Raw genomic sequence first — 17,093 nt, 5'->3', positions numbered from 1 at the left:
TTTTACTCTTCAGTTATGATGACAAAAAACTTTAGCAAATAAGTGGGTCTGGTGCATACTCAAAACACTTTTTAAGTAGCTGACCACCTCTGTATATTTTGACTACTAGTATTTTATTTCTATTGTTGCACTTCTGGTTACTAGGAGCAAATCTATTAGCAGCTGATCCAAGATGTACACTCCTCTTACCAGTTTGATATCCTTTTTGGCTTTGCTGGCATCAGCTTTTGCCTCATCATAGGTCAGTGATTTATTTTTTGTACACCACATACTAAGATTATGTAAAACCTAGGAACAAACAAAACAGACAGCTTAAGTATTGCTAAGGACGCTTGACAGGACAAAGACGTAGGAAGAAAATCTGATCTCTATGCAAAAGCAGCAATCTAGCATTTATGTGCTACAATGCAAGCATGAACTACAGGCTACCGAGATTGGTACAGGTGTATAACTGACCTGCCTAATGTCCTGATTTGCTGCCAGAATTATCTCATTCATAGCTGGAGCGGGTATCTTTAACCCTTCTTTAAATGCAATAGACATCATGGCACCCTGTAATAAGCAAAATATTCGAAAGAGAAAAATATCTTGAGTATTTTTGTACATATAATGTAGTTAAAATAGAATAAAAATGATGGGCTAAATATGCTCATTTACAATGAAGAATGTTACAATTATTTTATTTCAGTTTACAAGGTATGATTTTTTTAAACAGTCCTCTTTCAAATATGCAGGTCTACTACCCATTGTAACCTTTACAACTTGCTTGGCTCTTTTGAAGAATGAGGCCACTTTCTTAGATGCCTAACTATGCATCCACTTTTGAAAAAGTGAGCAATAGCCAACAAGATCCCCCTCCTCCCTGCAACTACTGAAGTTATTCCGTGCAATCTAATTTTTGACCTTTAGGTGTTGGTGAAAGTTTCTAATTCTACCAGTGACTTGAAAAATAAAAAAATAGATCCTTGTAGAGAATTGGCTGCATTCAAAGCAATGCTACTCAATGAACAACCTAATGTCACTATTCCTACCTTAATCTGTTCTAGCCGAGGTCTCTGAAAGCGAAGATCAAAACAGTAATGGACCAGGGAACGAATCTTGGGATGGTTCCGATCATTACACATACAGATGATAGGAATCTTTGTGGTTTTAATCAGACCAATTAACTCCTGCAATTTAAACACGTTTACAGTGTAAATGTTAAAAGTCTTCATATACCACACATAGCAAAAACTATTAGAATGTGTTAGCTTAAAGCAGCTTATGAGTCAATACTTGGGTCAAATCCTCAGCTGGTGTAAATCAGCATAGCTCTATCAACTGTAATACAGTTATATTATAGATCTGGTCCTTCTTTTCTAACTCTCATTTATCACTCTATTGAAATAGAAAATTATTTCTACTGTGTCTCAAACCGTGCAGTTCAAGCAGGTTTTTTTAGTACTTTAAATACTCAGCTCTGTGATGAGATTTTTATTATCTAGATTAACTATTTTGCCCATATAAATGTTATACATTTTACTAGTGACAGCAACAAACGGTAGGTGTTTCACCTGTATTCCTCCTCTGTCTTCATTCCCTGCCATTCCATCCACTTCATCCATGATCAATACATGTTTCATGCTAACTGAATGGGATGTTCCTAAAAAATTAATAAGGACAAGTGAAGTTGCACTGAAATACTTATTTCCCAAGGTTATAGAGGAGCTGCTCTTTACACAACTCTCTACAGTTAAATCTATATTAAATGTTAATTTAATCTCCTGTTCTGCCAGTCGCACATACAGTACACTCAAAATACATGTTCACACCATAGTGCTGACTGATTCTCTTGTCAGGTCTATAATATCCAGTCCTATCCAGCAAAAGAGCAATTATACAGTTTCTTAGCAGTTTGTGTAACTTCCACAACATAATTAAAAATGTCAACCTAAAGTAATATGTAGGATTCTTTCCAGGCCCATTGTTCTGACTTGCTTCCATCTTAATACATGAAACTCCCTCTCTAAAATATGGGACTGATCCTACCAGCTACTGAGCATGCTCAGCTCCCAGTGGAGATCATGGAAGGAGGGTACGGTTACTTCACTTCAGTAGGAGCTGAGGTGCTCAGCACTGCACATAATTGGGTCCTATCTAAAAAAAAAGCAATAAAGGAACATCACACACTCCACATACCAGAACAGAAGTCTTTCATGCTGGTGTTATTTAAAGATTCGGCAACCACGTCCTTCAAACTGTTCTTACTGCGAGTGTCACTAGCATTCAGTTCCACATAGCTGTACCCCAGTTCCTAATCCCAATAGAACCACGCAGAACAATTAGAATACATCAGAAAAAAAAACCCAAAACTACTCATGAGCAAAGATGGGAAGACCATACATTATCAACTAAAACGATGTACAGCTTTGTATTTCAATTCTCTTTTGTATTTTCCCTCCTTTCCTCTTGCATCCTAAATATTTTTTGGATGAATCACCATAAACAGAGACATGCTATACTGCCCCACAACAGAACAAAATTCACTACTGATTCAGTAATTCATTTCTAAGATTCCATAAGTTTGGAGGTGAGTTTGTCTTTTTCTAATTTTACAAAACCGGGAGGTCACAGATTCAGCCACAAAAGGGGACTGACGTGGAACATCAAGAACTCAGTTTAACAGAATATACAGTATATGTCTCAACTGAAGCAGAAGTCAGAGTTTTAGTTTGGGATTTTCAAAGGGGCCAAGAGTTCTGGGCCCAACTCCTACTGGCTTTCAATAGGATTTGGGTGCCAATCTCCCTTAGGACCCTTGTGAATGAAGTCTCGGATTTTCAATTAGTATTTCTGAAAGATTTACAGTAAGGAACATTCAGTGTGAAACCCTCCATTATCTCCCAGCACAAAACTAGACCGATTCGGCTAGATTTTCTTGATCTTTTCAGCTTGTGTCCCCCCATTGAAAGCCAAACATTGACCCCATTACATATACTATAAAAAAAAAGGGGGGGGGAGTAAGTCTATATAATTATAGGTATAATTATTGATATATTCAATTAAAATATTTATAACTATATATGTATTTTATTAACAATAAGTTTCCATAATTATGTTGATGTAATTGAATTTTTAAGTGTAATAAGAATTTATATAAATTTCATTATTTCTTTGCTTTACAATTGTAATAAAGTTCTCAACACCTCGCGCCTCCTGACCGTCTTTCATGATGTGCCTGGGGGTCAGGACCCACCAGTTGAGAAAGACTGTTATTATTAAGACAAAAATTTTAAGAGTAATTTTCAAATTTCAGCAAAAATTCGACACACAGTCCCAAATCTCCTCAGCTTTGTCTTCAACAATTCACTTAGAAAGTGTGGCACTGGGGGAAATGAAAAGGTTTAGGAGGAATACAAAAAAGATATCCTTAAGCCTAATGTCACACAGGATTTTCAAAAGCATGCAGTGATGGCTTCATTCTGCTCCCACTAACTTCAACTGGTAGATCTCCTATTAGCTTCAACAGGAACAGAGTTAAGCCAATGTGAGAACTTCAAAAAATCCCATCCTCAACTGCTCAACATACTGGAACTTGCGTTCCTTTTCATAAATAGACATGGGTGCACAATCACATCACTATCATCTATGTATTTACACCATACTCATTACATGAGTATCCTAGCACGTATATTATCACGTAAGACCCTGACACTACAATCAGTTCTGCACGGGTGGACCACTACACCCATGCAGAGTCACAGTGGGGGCACATCTTAATGTATCCAATTGTAGGTGCAAGATCAAAGCCCATATCCAATACTTCCATCTTCTCTTGCATCCCAAAAACATTTGTGAACAAGCACTCACCTCACAAACTAAAGCAGCTGTAGTGGTTTTACCAACTCCTGGTGGACCTGACAGCAAAGCTGCTTTAAAATTAGTACCATCATCTTTGCCTCCCAATTTACTGGGTTTTGCTAGAAAAATAAAAGCAACTTTTATCGAGATAATACAGGGATGGTAGATAGTTACATACCTTAAGAAGATAGCTTAAAAATACCAGACCTTAGAACAAGCAAGCTCAATCTTTGGATATCAGAACAATGGACTACAAATCTACAGAACAGTCAGTAGCATGAACATTTGGAGAACTCTAATTCAAATAATCTTAGTTTAACAGAATATGCGACTGCACTCTTTGCTTTTAATAGTTTTCAATTATTAATGTACCTGTGGCACTAAAATGTTTTAGCACTTTAAGTTGCTGTGAAACATTAATATTGGATTCATTTAAAAAAACAACTGTGTGTTGCCATGAAATTATATGCAAACTTACTGTGCCCTTTTCAGTCTCTTACATATCCTCATCAAAGGGCAGAAAAAATTAGTCCAGAATACACATTAAGTACCAATAGATTGCACTGACCAGCTTGCAGAGTCTTTTCTTTAAAGTTGCAGATTATCCCTAAAGCAACTTGCTAGTCAGTGCCAAGACCTTGGGAACTCGCTTCTTCCCCATGTGGACAGCAGCCACCAGAGCATATTAGCCTTCAGGGCATGCTGCAAGGCCCACCTTTTTTCCCCACTAATGAGGAAATGGGTGTTGGCTAGGGCTGGTCATGGTGGTGGGGGACTCTAAGGACTGTGGGGGAAGGGAATTGATGTCTGTTATATGTATGTTGAGGTCTGGACCTCTCGTATAGTTTGTAAATATCCAAACAAATAAAATACAAAAAACTGTGCAAACAGTATAATGTAAATCTGGTGAACTGAAAATGATTGTTTTACAACTTCAAAGATAAAACAGACTCAACACTTGCTGAAAATATCGCTTCTACTCTGGGACTTACACCTGATTCCAGACTTCTACAGTTGCACTCTATAAAAGAGTCTACATGAAGCTGAGCAGTGTGAACACCCGAAGTTCTACAAATTGAGAAACCTGGAAACAGCCAGAAAAATAGATATTAATTGCATAGTCACCATGTTTTTCCTCAGAAGTATTCTTGTGCCAGTTTTGGAGCCATCGTAACAACTTATTGGCACAGCTTTGATCCCCTTGCTGTCCAATTACTGTTTTAAGAGATGTGGGCTTATATTTATCAACCCACAGCAACCCCTCTGCTCTGCCTTTGCTTATCTCAGGAACACAACTCTCTTCAGTCTTTGGGGCATGCTTCTTCTCCATAGTTTGCTGCTTGAAGTCCAGACCTTTCTGAGCTTCAGTAGTTTCTTTTTTTATAGCTCTGAAGGTGCCTCCTTTTTCAGGAGTGGAGTTGCTTTTTTTAGGGTCAGTTTCTTTCTTAGCTGGGCTAATTTTTCTTTTTTCAGGCTCCATTTTCTGTGGGGTCTTGACCCATTTTGACTTTGCTTTCTTTGCCTTAAAAGTCAGAAGAGTGAAAGTGTAAAGGGAAAATAAAACCAACAAGAACAGGTCAGTAGCACGCACAGCTAGAGAGCCTTTGGAAGGGTTACAGCTTATATAACTAGAGCTAACTGGAATTTTCCCCACCCCTCAGTAGAAAATTTTATGAAAATGATTTTCTCATGGTCATCAGAAATTTTCCAAGGAAAACTTTAAAATATTCAGCAAAAAAACTTAAAACTTCAATTTGGAAATATCACTGCAGTGCCTCATGGGACTTGTCATCAGGCCAGGGAGTCCACTGCACAGAGTGGGCCATGAGGTACCTGAACTGTAACTCTTATTATACACCATGGTCTCCCTTATTGTTGAGCCATTACGGTGTATCACGGAGTCCCTGGTCATGGCACTTTGTGGGAGATGTAGTCTGACGCTGGGGAATGCAGCCCATGGAAGAGAAAAGGGCAGCAAACTACAACTCCTATGGTGGCATTTCAAAATTGAAACGTTTTGGTTTTGAACAAAAAGTCAAAATTGCCTGTGGAAAACAGATACTTTCCATGAAAAATGTAGCTGAGTCAAAAGCCCAAATTTCCATCAAAAAAACATTTTGGAGCTCTGTGATACCTCCAAAGAAACACACACAGTTCCAAACTTAGGTATGTTTGAGGACGGCAAGCCCATGACTGGATTACAACAGGAACACAGAAAAGAGTCTCAGCGTTAGACGGATATAAAATTTAAAAAAAAAAAAAAATACATTTCAGCTGCTAGTCACATGAGAAATAACAAGAGAGAGTGTCTACATTCAGTCTGGAAGCCATGGTAGTACTTCTAGAAAACTGAATACTGTTTGCCTTGTCATTGTAGACTGAGCTTAATCACACAGTAAAATAAATTGTATAGCATTCATTAACATTAGTTTATTTAGATTAAGATTACTTAATGTTTGCACAGAGGAGTGACAATGTAACAGCACTACATATATGCTAAATTTATCATATGCCATTTGCGCTTAATTACCCTAAATTTGCAATAGGGTCTCAGATTTGAATTATGGCCTTGATGTCGTACAGTATCAATCATCTTCAATTAGACAGCAACAAATGTAAAATTGTGTAGACTTGCTAGAGCTATTACATTTTAAAGGATAAACAATTAGTTAAATTTATTAAATTTATTTGATTTCCCCTGAATATACTCATTCCTCAGACAGGCAGCTCCACTAGAGGGAGTGTGAGAGTATATTAAATAGGTTAAAAAAAAAAATCTGATAAAACCAAAGCAAAAGTGAATAAAAGGAAGTCGTCTTTTCCACACTACAAAACTTGTATTTCCTCCCAAAGAGAAGTCAGAGTGATGGAAACATGTCTGACTACATAAAGCCAGTCTGAAACTGCCAAAGGATGGGACGGATGGACGGGCAGACAAACAAAGGCACCATATTAGCTGACAGTGCTTTAAGAAATAAATTAAGTTTATTTTGTACAAACCTCTGCTTCAGCTGCTAATTCATATTTGGACTTTTTGCCTGGCATAGTTCGAATCAGATCAAATAGGCCATCCTCATGAATAATTTTTGTCCCTAATGTTGATGCCTAGACCAGAAAGAATAATTAAGATTAGCTCAATTGCATTTAAACTGCTTTACAGAAGTGAATTATGTATGTAATTATTAAGTTTGGAAACACAAGCCATGTCAAAAAGCTATATAGTAAGTGTCTACTCACATTACAGTTACAATTTTAAAAACAAAATTAATACCAAACATATAGCCTATAATTGACACAAATGAGACTAGGGGGAGAGTAAGGTATGTGTGGTTGTTTCTAGTAGTAATATAAAAACAAAAACATTGTATATTACAGTAAGATATTTAAATGATTTATACTCCGATTATAGAATGGTGACATTTGAAAAAAATTACCTGAAACTAATTTACATACCTAGAAGGTTTTTTTAATTTTAAATTTTCCTAGAAATTAACTTTTCAATATCCATTCCAAGTAGCAATAAGACACTTCAGAGAACAATCTGATGGGGCTGATTAATTTACACCTTCAGATTCATTTCTTGTCTCACCACACACCTTCAGTGCACATTAATCAGAACTATCCTAGACTCATGTCTTATTGCTCATTGAATGTCTTCAGTACTGTAAAGATATTTAATCATGTCTGAAGCCTTCAAAGGTACATACAACACAGTATTAATATTATTTTATGTAAATTAACAGAAGCACCACTGTAATTTAGCACCGCTGTCAACTTTGGGCCTATTCCTGGTCTCACATACAGAAGAGAGTGCACTACATCAGATATACTGTCTGTCATATGTGAATATGGATGAGCCCTCAAAACCACTGTAAAAAATTGACGGTACTGGTAGAAAAATAAGGAAGTCAGTGTTACCTTTAAGTCATAACTGAGACACTATCTGAAATTACTAGTACAAAGAAAATCTACTAATAAACACCATTTTTCTTTTAGAAAAATTACTTAGTATTTCATTTTCCCCCCCCTTAAAATATGCATTTTGGGGAGAATTGTCTGGTTTTGGAAGGGAAATGTAATGATGATAAATTTACATATGGGTACAATGTTTTGGAAGGGAGAGAAGTTACTTAAAGTTAAGCACCAATGTTGACACAAGAACAGCTGGATATAAGCTCGCCATCAACAAGTTTAGGCTTGAAATTAGACAAAGGTTTCTAACCATCAGAGGAGTGAAGTTCTGAAACTGCCTTCCAAGGGAAGCAGTGGGTGCAAAAACCTAACTGGCCTCAAGACTTAACTTGATACGTTTATGGAGAGGATGGTATGATGAGACCGCCTACAATGGCATGTAGCTGATCTGCAACTGCAAGCAGCAAATATCCCCAATGGCCAATGATGGGACACTAGATGGGATGGGCTGAGTTACTACAGAGCATTCTTTCCCAGGTGGTGTGTGGTTGTTGGGTATTGCTGAAATGCTCAGGGTCCAACTGATCACCATATCTGAGATTGAGAAGAAATTTTCCCCCAGGTCAGATTGACAGAGACCCAGGGATTTTCACCTTCCTCTGGAGCATGGGGCACAGGTCACTTGCAGGTTTAAACAAGTGTAAATGATGAATTATTTGTAACTTGAAGTCTTTAGATCATGATTTGAGGACTTCAGTAACTCAGCTAGAAGTTATAGGTTTATTAAAGGAGTAGATGGGCAAGGTTCTGTGGCCTGCAATGTGCAGGAGGTCAGACTAGATGATCATGATGGTCCCTTTTGGCCTTAAAGTCTATGAGTGAATTAACGTGTATATTTCATACTTGGATCATGCATAGTAGCACTTACCTTCTCACATTTAGACTGGCCACAGTCACGTCCCATAATGAGATAGTTTGTCTTCTTGCTCACACTACCAGTCACTTTTCCTCCATAACGCTCAATTAAAGACTTGGCCTCATCTCGTTCAATAGACTCCAGGACTCCTGTAATTACGAACGTCAGGCCCTCCAAGCAATTTTCAGCTCCCTAAGAATCAAATATTAAGCAGTATCACTTGATGCACTTACAACAAAATGTCTTCCCGTTACAAAAATTATTTCTTCAATACCTTGGTTTGTCAAGTACTGTTTAGTTAGCCGAGACTGTAAGCAGCCATAAACAATCAAATGGCTAATCAGAGTCAGAACTGCTTGGCACTTTTAGCTAAAACTGAGTGGGGAAATTCTATTGCTATAGGCATCAACATCCTGTGCTTGAAGCACTGCAAACCACTGGCAGTTACTTTCTTTGAACAGCAGGGCAATCGTTTTCCACTATAAACATCAAAAATCATATATAAATCAAATATTAACCTAAGGGTTTCCAGTCTGTGACATTTAGATTTCTTAGTTTGTGCGGTTTATTTTTACATAAAAAGGTATGGCTTTTATTTTGTAAGGACTTTGATTTTTTTTTTTTTTTTTTAGGTCTGTTTTTCTTGACTCAAAACAATTGGCTCGCTCCAAAATCCTGCAGTCCTGGAAATGAGCTCAACAACGAGAGAGAACTGTAGAACCCAACAAGCCATTTTCACAAGCATTTTTCAACACTACAAAAATTGAAGTTTCTAGTGCATATTTTACAGATTAGAAATCTATTGTCAAAATATTTCTTAATTGGGTCTTGCCTTAGGTAATTTATATCTGGAGGACCTTGATATACATCAATGTTACACACACAAAATGCTGTAATTCTTCTACAGCCAAACTGGGACTTACTTGCGGTATCTCTTTGGAACCTAGTGCTTTTGGACCCTCTCGATTAAGGAAGCTTCGATATGCCTGGTAGTTGACTCGTTTCTTTTCAGAGTCCTCAGGACTGATAGACTTTGAAAGAAGAAATTTACTATAAGCAAGGAAACAATCAAACTCAGCCTTTACTTTCTTTAAAAGTTTCCAAATAGCTTTTTGTGCGTAAAAGGAGAAGCAAACCCTAGGGCTCATTTTTAAATGCTGACATGTAACTGGCAGCGACGACATGTAACTGGCAGCGACACTGGTCTTTACAAAAGGAAAATAACTCTACAGTATGGCAACACACCTCTTTAAATGTGTGAAAAGTAATTCACTGTTTATGTTAGGGCTCCTCCAGACATGGAGTTATTCCCTAATAACTATCCACTTAAAACTCATATCCTAGCGTAATCCAGAATATTTTTCATGTGTAGACATGCCCTAAATTGATACACACAACCAATATATTTTGCTATGCTTCAGATGCGTCAGCCTTTTATTCATAAAAAAACTAAAAAGTTAAAAAAGACCTATTAGAGAATCCTGGCCTTTCTCCTCATAAATTCAATATTGTCTATTTCTCTGCACAAACACAGGGGATGATTTTGGGTACGCATGTAAAACTTTAGAGATAGTATTTGCCATTTTCAGCTGCTGGGGGTGGGGAGGTAGGAAATGATCTTCAGAATCCTATCTCAAATCAACATTTAACTACTGGTAATTTAAGATTAGCAGATTCTGACATGTCAGTGTCTAGGATTAAAAACAAGAAAGGTGGGAATTGTTGAAAAGCTGACTATGCTGTGCTTAAGTCTGCATTTCTTATATATTTATTAACATGTATTCTAAATGAACTTCCTCCTGTGTCACCTAGTGCATCCTGTCATCGAGAATGCAGTAAGAACAATCTTCAGATCTGTATCATGTATAGCACCAAGCACATAACAAATAATAAAGTCTAGGTGTCTAGGAGATAAAGAAATTAACATTAGTTGTTTTCTGTTAATATATTTCCATACCAAAGATTCAAAAAGCCATCAACCTCTGAGATCTCTTTGGTCACCAAGAAAGCCCTCACTCACCATCAACTCCACCTGTTCCCCAATTTCTGCATTATGTAGCTATTCAGACAAGTGCTTTCTTCCCACAAAACTTTTTTAATCGATCTTTCTGTGTTTGTATGCCCTTTAAGAAGTGCTTGTTAATTAGATCTGTTAATTCCTAGCCTCATTTTATCAATATTCCTCTAGCTAATGTTTTTCTTGTTTTTGACACACTTATTGGAGACTTAAAACCTCGCTAGAAATTTGACTTCCTGAAATTAGAAGTTCTCCAGGAAACTCAAAGGCAAAACATATTGCCCAGCAACAATAGTTAGATGAGGAGGATGGTAAAAAGAAAAAACAAACCCTTCATATCCTTGTGTCAGCACCAAGCCCTAGTGAACTCCTCATGAAAGGTCCCTACCTCAGGCTTTTGGGGAGAAACTTTCTGTTTCTTTGGCGTTCTCTTCTCTTCCTTTCCTGAAATGATTTTTTCTTTTGTCACTGCACTGGGAGTCTCTCTCTCCTTTTTATTGCTCTCTTCTTTTTGTTTCAGAGCCACCAGCTTAGAGCTAGGTTTCAAAGGCAAGGTCTTATTCTCTGAGTTCACAGCTTTACCAACAGAAGTTTCTGGATGAGGACAAGATGGTCTTGTACTTTCAGATTTAGTTTGTTCCTTCGCACTATAATTCCTTGTGTCATCTGTTGAGTTTGACGTTTCCCCCGGAAAAAAGAGAGGGGGGGGGAAATGTGTGTTAACAGGAGAACCTTCGTATTATAGATTAGTGAGTGCTAAAGTTTTTCTGTATGCTAGCATTACCTTTTTGAGACGGTTTATGTTTTTCTGTTGCGTTTGAACTGGTCTTGGTTGTCGAAATGGTTAGCTTCTCTTCCAGATCTTTTCGAGCCTAAACAAAACATGAACAAAATAACAGAGTAAGAAATTTACATGCTCTAAACAGCAGTTAACTGAGACTTCTGCAGGTTCAAAACATCTCTCCATTTCTGAAAGCCGTGTTTGAGGTCTGAATGGCACTGATTAAAAGGTTAGTCCCGCCACTGGTTAGAACAGGATTTATTACATACACTTTCGGAAAGGATAGCTAAGCAGGGGAACTTTTTAGGGTCAAATTCTGCCCTCATGCATGCACCCAACTCCCCCTTATGCCAATGGGAGCATATACCTAGAACCTCTGCTGGCAAAATTTGGCCCTAGTCAGTTCATTTGGGAAGCTTAGAGAAATAGGACTTTGTGCTTTCATTTATTAACTTCAAAGATAATTACTGCTAACTAGCTTAAAGGCAATAATCCCATGTACTGTAAAGCATGGGTAGGTGTTCTCTTTCCGATTCACATCTGGTCTATTTTAAGTTTGAATGTGTGATTTGTTTCAAAATAAATCAAGAAAGCAGAAAATCATAACAGATTTTACAATCCTATTTTTGTGTACATTTTAACACTGGTGGGCAATGCCAGACATTCACTTACCAGGTACACTAAAGCAGAGGGCCCACACCTTTAGGGGTGACAGACAATTTCATATTCTATGTCCAATCAATCCTTGGCTTCTCTGTTGAGATTGCCAACACTCATGCTAGTCAGTAACAAATAAGGTGGTGGTTTTGTGATGTGGACCCTCACTTTAGATCAGCAACTCAATTTCACCTCAAGTACTAAATCACCAGTCTACCAATCTGGGCTGAATTTAAAGTGGGGACCTACATGGTGACAGGAAACTGGTAAGAAGATGCACAGAACGTAAGCCATTCAGTCCTCTGTTGTAAGATTCCATTTCTATATTGATAAGATTTTGCTACATAATTGCCTATAGAACACATTATTCAAAAGCAGCCATATAACTTTTCGATTTAATCTGATTTTTTTTCCCCCACATGAACCACTTCGGTCTTCATTATTTTAAATCTTAAATTTTAACCTTGTTCTGCATTTTAGTGTGAATCTCAATCAACCACAAACTGCAAAACTGCTACTTCACAAAATCAGTTTCAAAACTAAGGCCACGTCTACGCTAAAAAGTTAGGTTAAGGCAGCTGCGTCACTTGGAGGTGTAAAAAATCCAAGGCCCTGAGCAAAGTAGTTGAGTTGATCTAACCCCCTGTAGACAGCACTAGGTCAATGGAAGAATTCTTTCTTTGGAGAGACAAATTTACCATAATGACGAGAGAACCACTCCCATCACTGTAGTGAGGGTCTGTACTGAAAACGCTACAGCAGCACAGATGCAGCTATGCCATTACAGTGGTTTAAGTGTAGACACAGCCTCAGGCTCTGTCTTGTAAGTTTTGGTATCCTCTTAACAGTAAAATTACGCCCAAAGGGATCCCCCACAACTACAAGTCAGCATTCAAGCAAATATAAAAGAAGACAACTCAACGATGAGTTACACTGGATAGATTTCTAATTCTGAAGAGATACAGAGGGCGGTAATGAACTGCTAGTTGTCCAATTTTCTTTTCCAGTAAAGCACTATTTATTAAAATCATATTTTGTCAGACAATACAAAGTAAGATCATATTTATTCTTTAATCTTGGGATAAGTCTCAGCGTTAGCATGCTAGACAGCAATGTGAAAAGCTACAATTATGACATAGGCCAAGAACTCTATCAGTGAAGGGGCTAGTAAGGAGATTTGTTCTGATGCACTCACTAGCCACCAACAGACCACAGTAACAGTTTCAAAGGAAGCAGACAACCCACTCAACTACAAGGATAAAAAGCAACACATCTGCTGATACTAAGAGAGGACGGTGCTTACTGAGTGAGGGAAGAGCAAGCCAAGAGGAAGGAAAAAGTGGGCATGACCTTTTCAATCCCACAACCTAATGTTTCTTTCAAGAATGCCTCCCCATGGATCTCCATAAAATACATACATGGTCAAAAGATGTAGTGGGGTTTTTTTTTAAAAAAAAAAAAAATACAATGCAATCCAGAGTCACAAAAACATTTTAGTTTTAAAAATATTTTCATTTTTAAAACAAAGCTTATAAAAATAACCCACCTTTTTCTTCTTTGGTGTTTCATCCAACATGGCCAGAGTTCTGGCAAATTCTTCATCCTCATGCAGTTGTCTCTCTAGCTGTGAAGAAAAGAGAATATCCAGGTTTTTGTCAACAGAATTAAACTAAAAGGATAGGCAGTGGCATTTTATACAACCTCTTGTTCAAGATCAAAAATTCACTGAACACATGGACCGAGACAATATTCAGTTTTAATCAAATACCCCACCAAGAGGGAATACTCCTGTATTGGATTTCTCCAAATGCTACAAAATGACTTATTTTCCCCAACAGTATTCAACTCAGTGAAAGGATATTTGTAATGCAATAACCCACTATACAAAGAAACGAGCTACCTAGCTATAGGGAATAGAATTGTGCAATCCCATTATTAACAAAACTTTCTGTCCCTTTGAATACTTTTATTATGAAACAACCTTGTTAATGCGTTACACAACTAAAATTCGAAAGGAAGTCAGGATCACACTACTGACAACCTGTTACTGGGGAGCTGCCTGCTGGTTTCAGAGATCCTCTTTCAAAATTGGTGTCAGAAACAAAGCCTGTTCTGTATTAGCACATCTCCACAATGAACGTGGTCATCTTAACGCCAGTTCTCTTATTCCAAGAGAGCAGATTTTTACAAATACAGACCCTGACCCTTGCCTGGCTCTTGCTCTTCAATGCAATTTAGCAACAATCTGACATATTAGACAGATGCAAGTCCAGCTGAAAAATATAAATAGCAATTTCAATAAAATGGATTTCCTCCAGTAAAAAAAAGAAAGTCCAGGTCCACACATTTCCTGAGATTCCATTTGCAATTAGTATTACCTTGTGCCAAATAAAAACAAAGCCTAGTTAGGTTTTCCTTAATTTGTTCCTAACACAATAAGTGCAACATCTACAACAGTGACAGGCATCCTCGTTACCATATTATCATCTAATATTTTGCCTTAGGGCAAACATTTGTTCTTCCTGACTAAGGTGTTTATTGATAATACCTGTATTCCACATTACAAATCAAATCCTTTTACAACAGCAAGAAAATTGACCTAATCTAAGATCAAACATGCCCTTTCTGCCGGATTCAAATAGATGACTTCATAAGACCAAGTATACCACAGGGACTATTTTCTATGTAACCATAACACCGGTAGTACGCTAAAGCTGACGAATGGCATCTATCTTCCCTGCTTCCAGCAGAAAGAATAAAAAGAAAAAAAAAGACAAACAGTATCATCAGTGTAAATGAGGCATTTAAGGCAAAGATACACAAATTGTATCCGCAGAGCATCTCTGTTACATTTCTTGTGTAAGGGAGTGGTAGTGCTAGAGGTATTAGGAATTTAAAGAAAATGTGCGTGGTTTTTCCTAAAACATCAAAAGTTAACCCTATTAGAATATTAGTTTCTGGTAAGGTCAAAGAGGATGTATTCTTTTTAAATGCATATAAACATTTATTTCACAGGATGCTTATGCATTACACATTTCCATGTATCTGTATTAAACATAAATCAGCCAATCTTCCCTTCAAAGAAAACAAGAACTCATTTTGACAGGTATGTAGGATGACCAGACAGCAAATGTGAAAAATCGAGACTGCAGAGGCGGGTAATAGGAGCCTATATAAGAAAAAGACCTAAAAATCAGGGCTGTCCCTGTAAAATCGGGTACAGGTATGCATTCCCCCAATATAAACAGATTAATCTGGTGTTTATAAAGTTAAATACAGTACCCATGCGTAAGAATGCTATACCTTTCCAGGAGTGCATGGAGATCAAGAGACCATCAAATGAAACGGTCATGGATGGCAGTGATCTTTTTTGAGATGGAGTATGCATTAGAGACAGACTTAGGGCTTGGCTATACTTTCAGATGTAGTATCAAACCAGCCTTCGGAGGCCTCAGCAGGGAAAACACTGCTGTGTGTTTACACTGTCAGCTGCAAGTGCAGTGGCATGGCCACATTAACAGCTCTTGCAACACCACAGAGAGCAATGCATTGTGGTAGCTATCCCAGTGTGCAAGGGGCTGCAGCGTGCTTTTCAAATGGGGGAACGGGGGGTAGTGTGACAGGGAGTGTGTTGTGTGTATGTGGGGGGAGAGACCGTGTGTTTTGGAGGGCGCAGAGAGAGTGTCAGCATGCTGTCTTGTAAGTTCAGACAGCAGCAGACCCTCTCTCTCTCTCTCTCTCTCTCTCTCACACACACACACACCCCCCACCCCCGTACCTGGGCAGCAGCATTCCACAGTAATGGTTTGCTCTGTCCCAGTGCAGATAAGCATGCCAGCTGTCAGAAACAGAGCTTTGAAAGGGGATATCCACATGCCTGCAGCCAAATTCAAAACAATGACAAGAGTGGCCACTTGACTGCAGGGGATTATGGGACATTTACGGAGGCCAATCACAGCGCAGTAATGCAAAAAGTCATCCACACCGACACCCGGGCGTTTCAGCCAGGGCGCAGCAAGCTTTATGCTTCTCATGGAGGTGGATTACCAGGAGCGCCTTGTGCCTTGCCAGTGTGGACACCTCAGGAGTTAGGGCGCCCGGGGCTGATTTAATGCGCTCTAACTTGCAAGTGTAGCCAAGCCCAGAGACAGAGAGAGATATAAGGGAGTGGGAATGAAGATCAGATTTGAAAGGGAGGGGTTAGTAGAGACAGATAAGGGTGTGGGGAAGGGATGTAGGAAGGCAGAGATTAGGGTAGATATGGCTCCATTCACAATACTAAAATAATGTGCACAAAATAACCTTGCATATATGAACTTTATTGTTGAAATATATTTTTTAAGACTACATAAAATCAGTTTTCCCTTTCCAAGCCACTACAGCAGCAAATTCACGGAATTGCTCAACACAAAACACAATCCAGCTATTCTGTTGTCAGGCAAAGGCTGTTAAAGAGGACTCATCAATCTGGGGGGGGGAGGGGGGGGGCAGAGAGCCAGGGCAATGTGTTTACAAAGTTTACCTCTGAATCTTCCTCTAACTGCAGTTGCTTAGCAATAGCCTCATCTTCTAGCAATGAATCTCTGCTTTGTGAAGGCTGCATTTCAAAAAAAGAAAAACAAAATCAACAGTTCAAATTGTTGCCATTATCTATAAAGGTACCATGAGATACAGTTGTATTAATCATGAAGAGTATATTTCTTCTAGCATAATCTAGTTACATAACAACACGACAATGGCCAAAAGGACTGGGAATGGGAATGAGCATTTTATTCATACTTCACTAATCTGAATTAATCCCAGGTTAACAGTTACCATTCAGAATACCAAATGAAATTAAGTGACCTCACTTATTTCCAAACTGATATCAGTTCACATTACTTGGCTTTAATAGGCATCCTTGTTTCCAAGTTCAGAAGAGAAGTCATTGATTAGGTTGTATGTGGAATATGAACTACCCCACTCCGCCT

The 17,093-nt window shown here is 38.2% G+C and overlaps 1 protein-coding gene across 2 annotated transcripts in view; it reads right to left on the bottom strand.

Moving 5' to 3' along the window:
- RFC1 (replication factor C subunit 1) overlaps nucleotides 1-17,093 on the bottom strand; it is a 71,116-nt gene that overhangs the window by 6,408 nt on the left and 47,615 nt on the right. For both annotated transcript variants that reach the window (XM_074951531.1, XM_074951532.1), the window contains exons 6-19: nucleotides 16,646-16,720; nucleotides 13,670-13,747; nucleotides 11,470-11,557; nucleotides 11,074-11,351; nucleotides 9,592-9,699; nucleotides 8,681-8,860; nucleotides 6,841-6,945; nucleotides 4,966-5,362; nucleotides 3,850-3,959; nucleotides 2,179-2,293; nucleotides 1,554-1,642; nucleotides 1,032-1,169; nucleotides 457-552; nucleotides 190-288 (exon numbers count right to left, since the gene is read on the bottom strand). In XM_074951531.1, the coding sequence (XP_074807632.1) occupies nucleotides 190-288; nucleotides 457-552; nucleotides 1,032-1,169; nucleotides 1,554-1,642; nucleotides 2,179-2,293; nucleotides 3,850-3,959; nucleotides 4,966-5,362; nucleotides 6,841-6,945; nucleotides 8,681-8,860; nucleotides 9,592-9,699; nucleotides 11,074-11,351; nucleotides 11,470-11,557; nucleotides 13,670-13,747; nucleotides 16,646-16,720 (1,956 nt within the window). The remainder of the gene's footprint in view (nucleotides 1-189; nucleotides 289-456; nucleotides 553-1,031; nucleotides 1,170-1,553; nucleotides 1,643-2,178; nucleotides 2,294-3,849; nucleotides 3,960-4,965; nucleotides 5,363-6,840; nucleotides 6,946-8,680; nucleotides 8,861-9,591; nucleotides 9,700-11,073; nucleotides 11,352-11,469; nucleotides 11,558-13,669; nucleotides 13,748-16,645; nucleotides 16,721-17,093) is intronic.

This window comes from Natator depressus, chromosome 4 (genome assembly GCF_965152275.1).
Source record: "Natator depressus isolate rNatDep1 chromosome 4, rNatDep2.hap1, whole genome shotgun sequence".
Classification (NCBI taxonomy): Eukaryota; Metazoa; Chordata; order Testudines; family Cheloniidae; genus Natator; species Natator depressus.
Note: the sequence above shows the minus strand (reverse complement) of the source record. Positions and strands in the feature narration are given on the sequence as shown.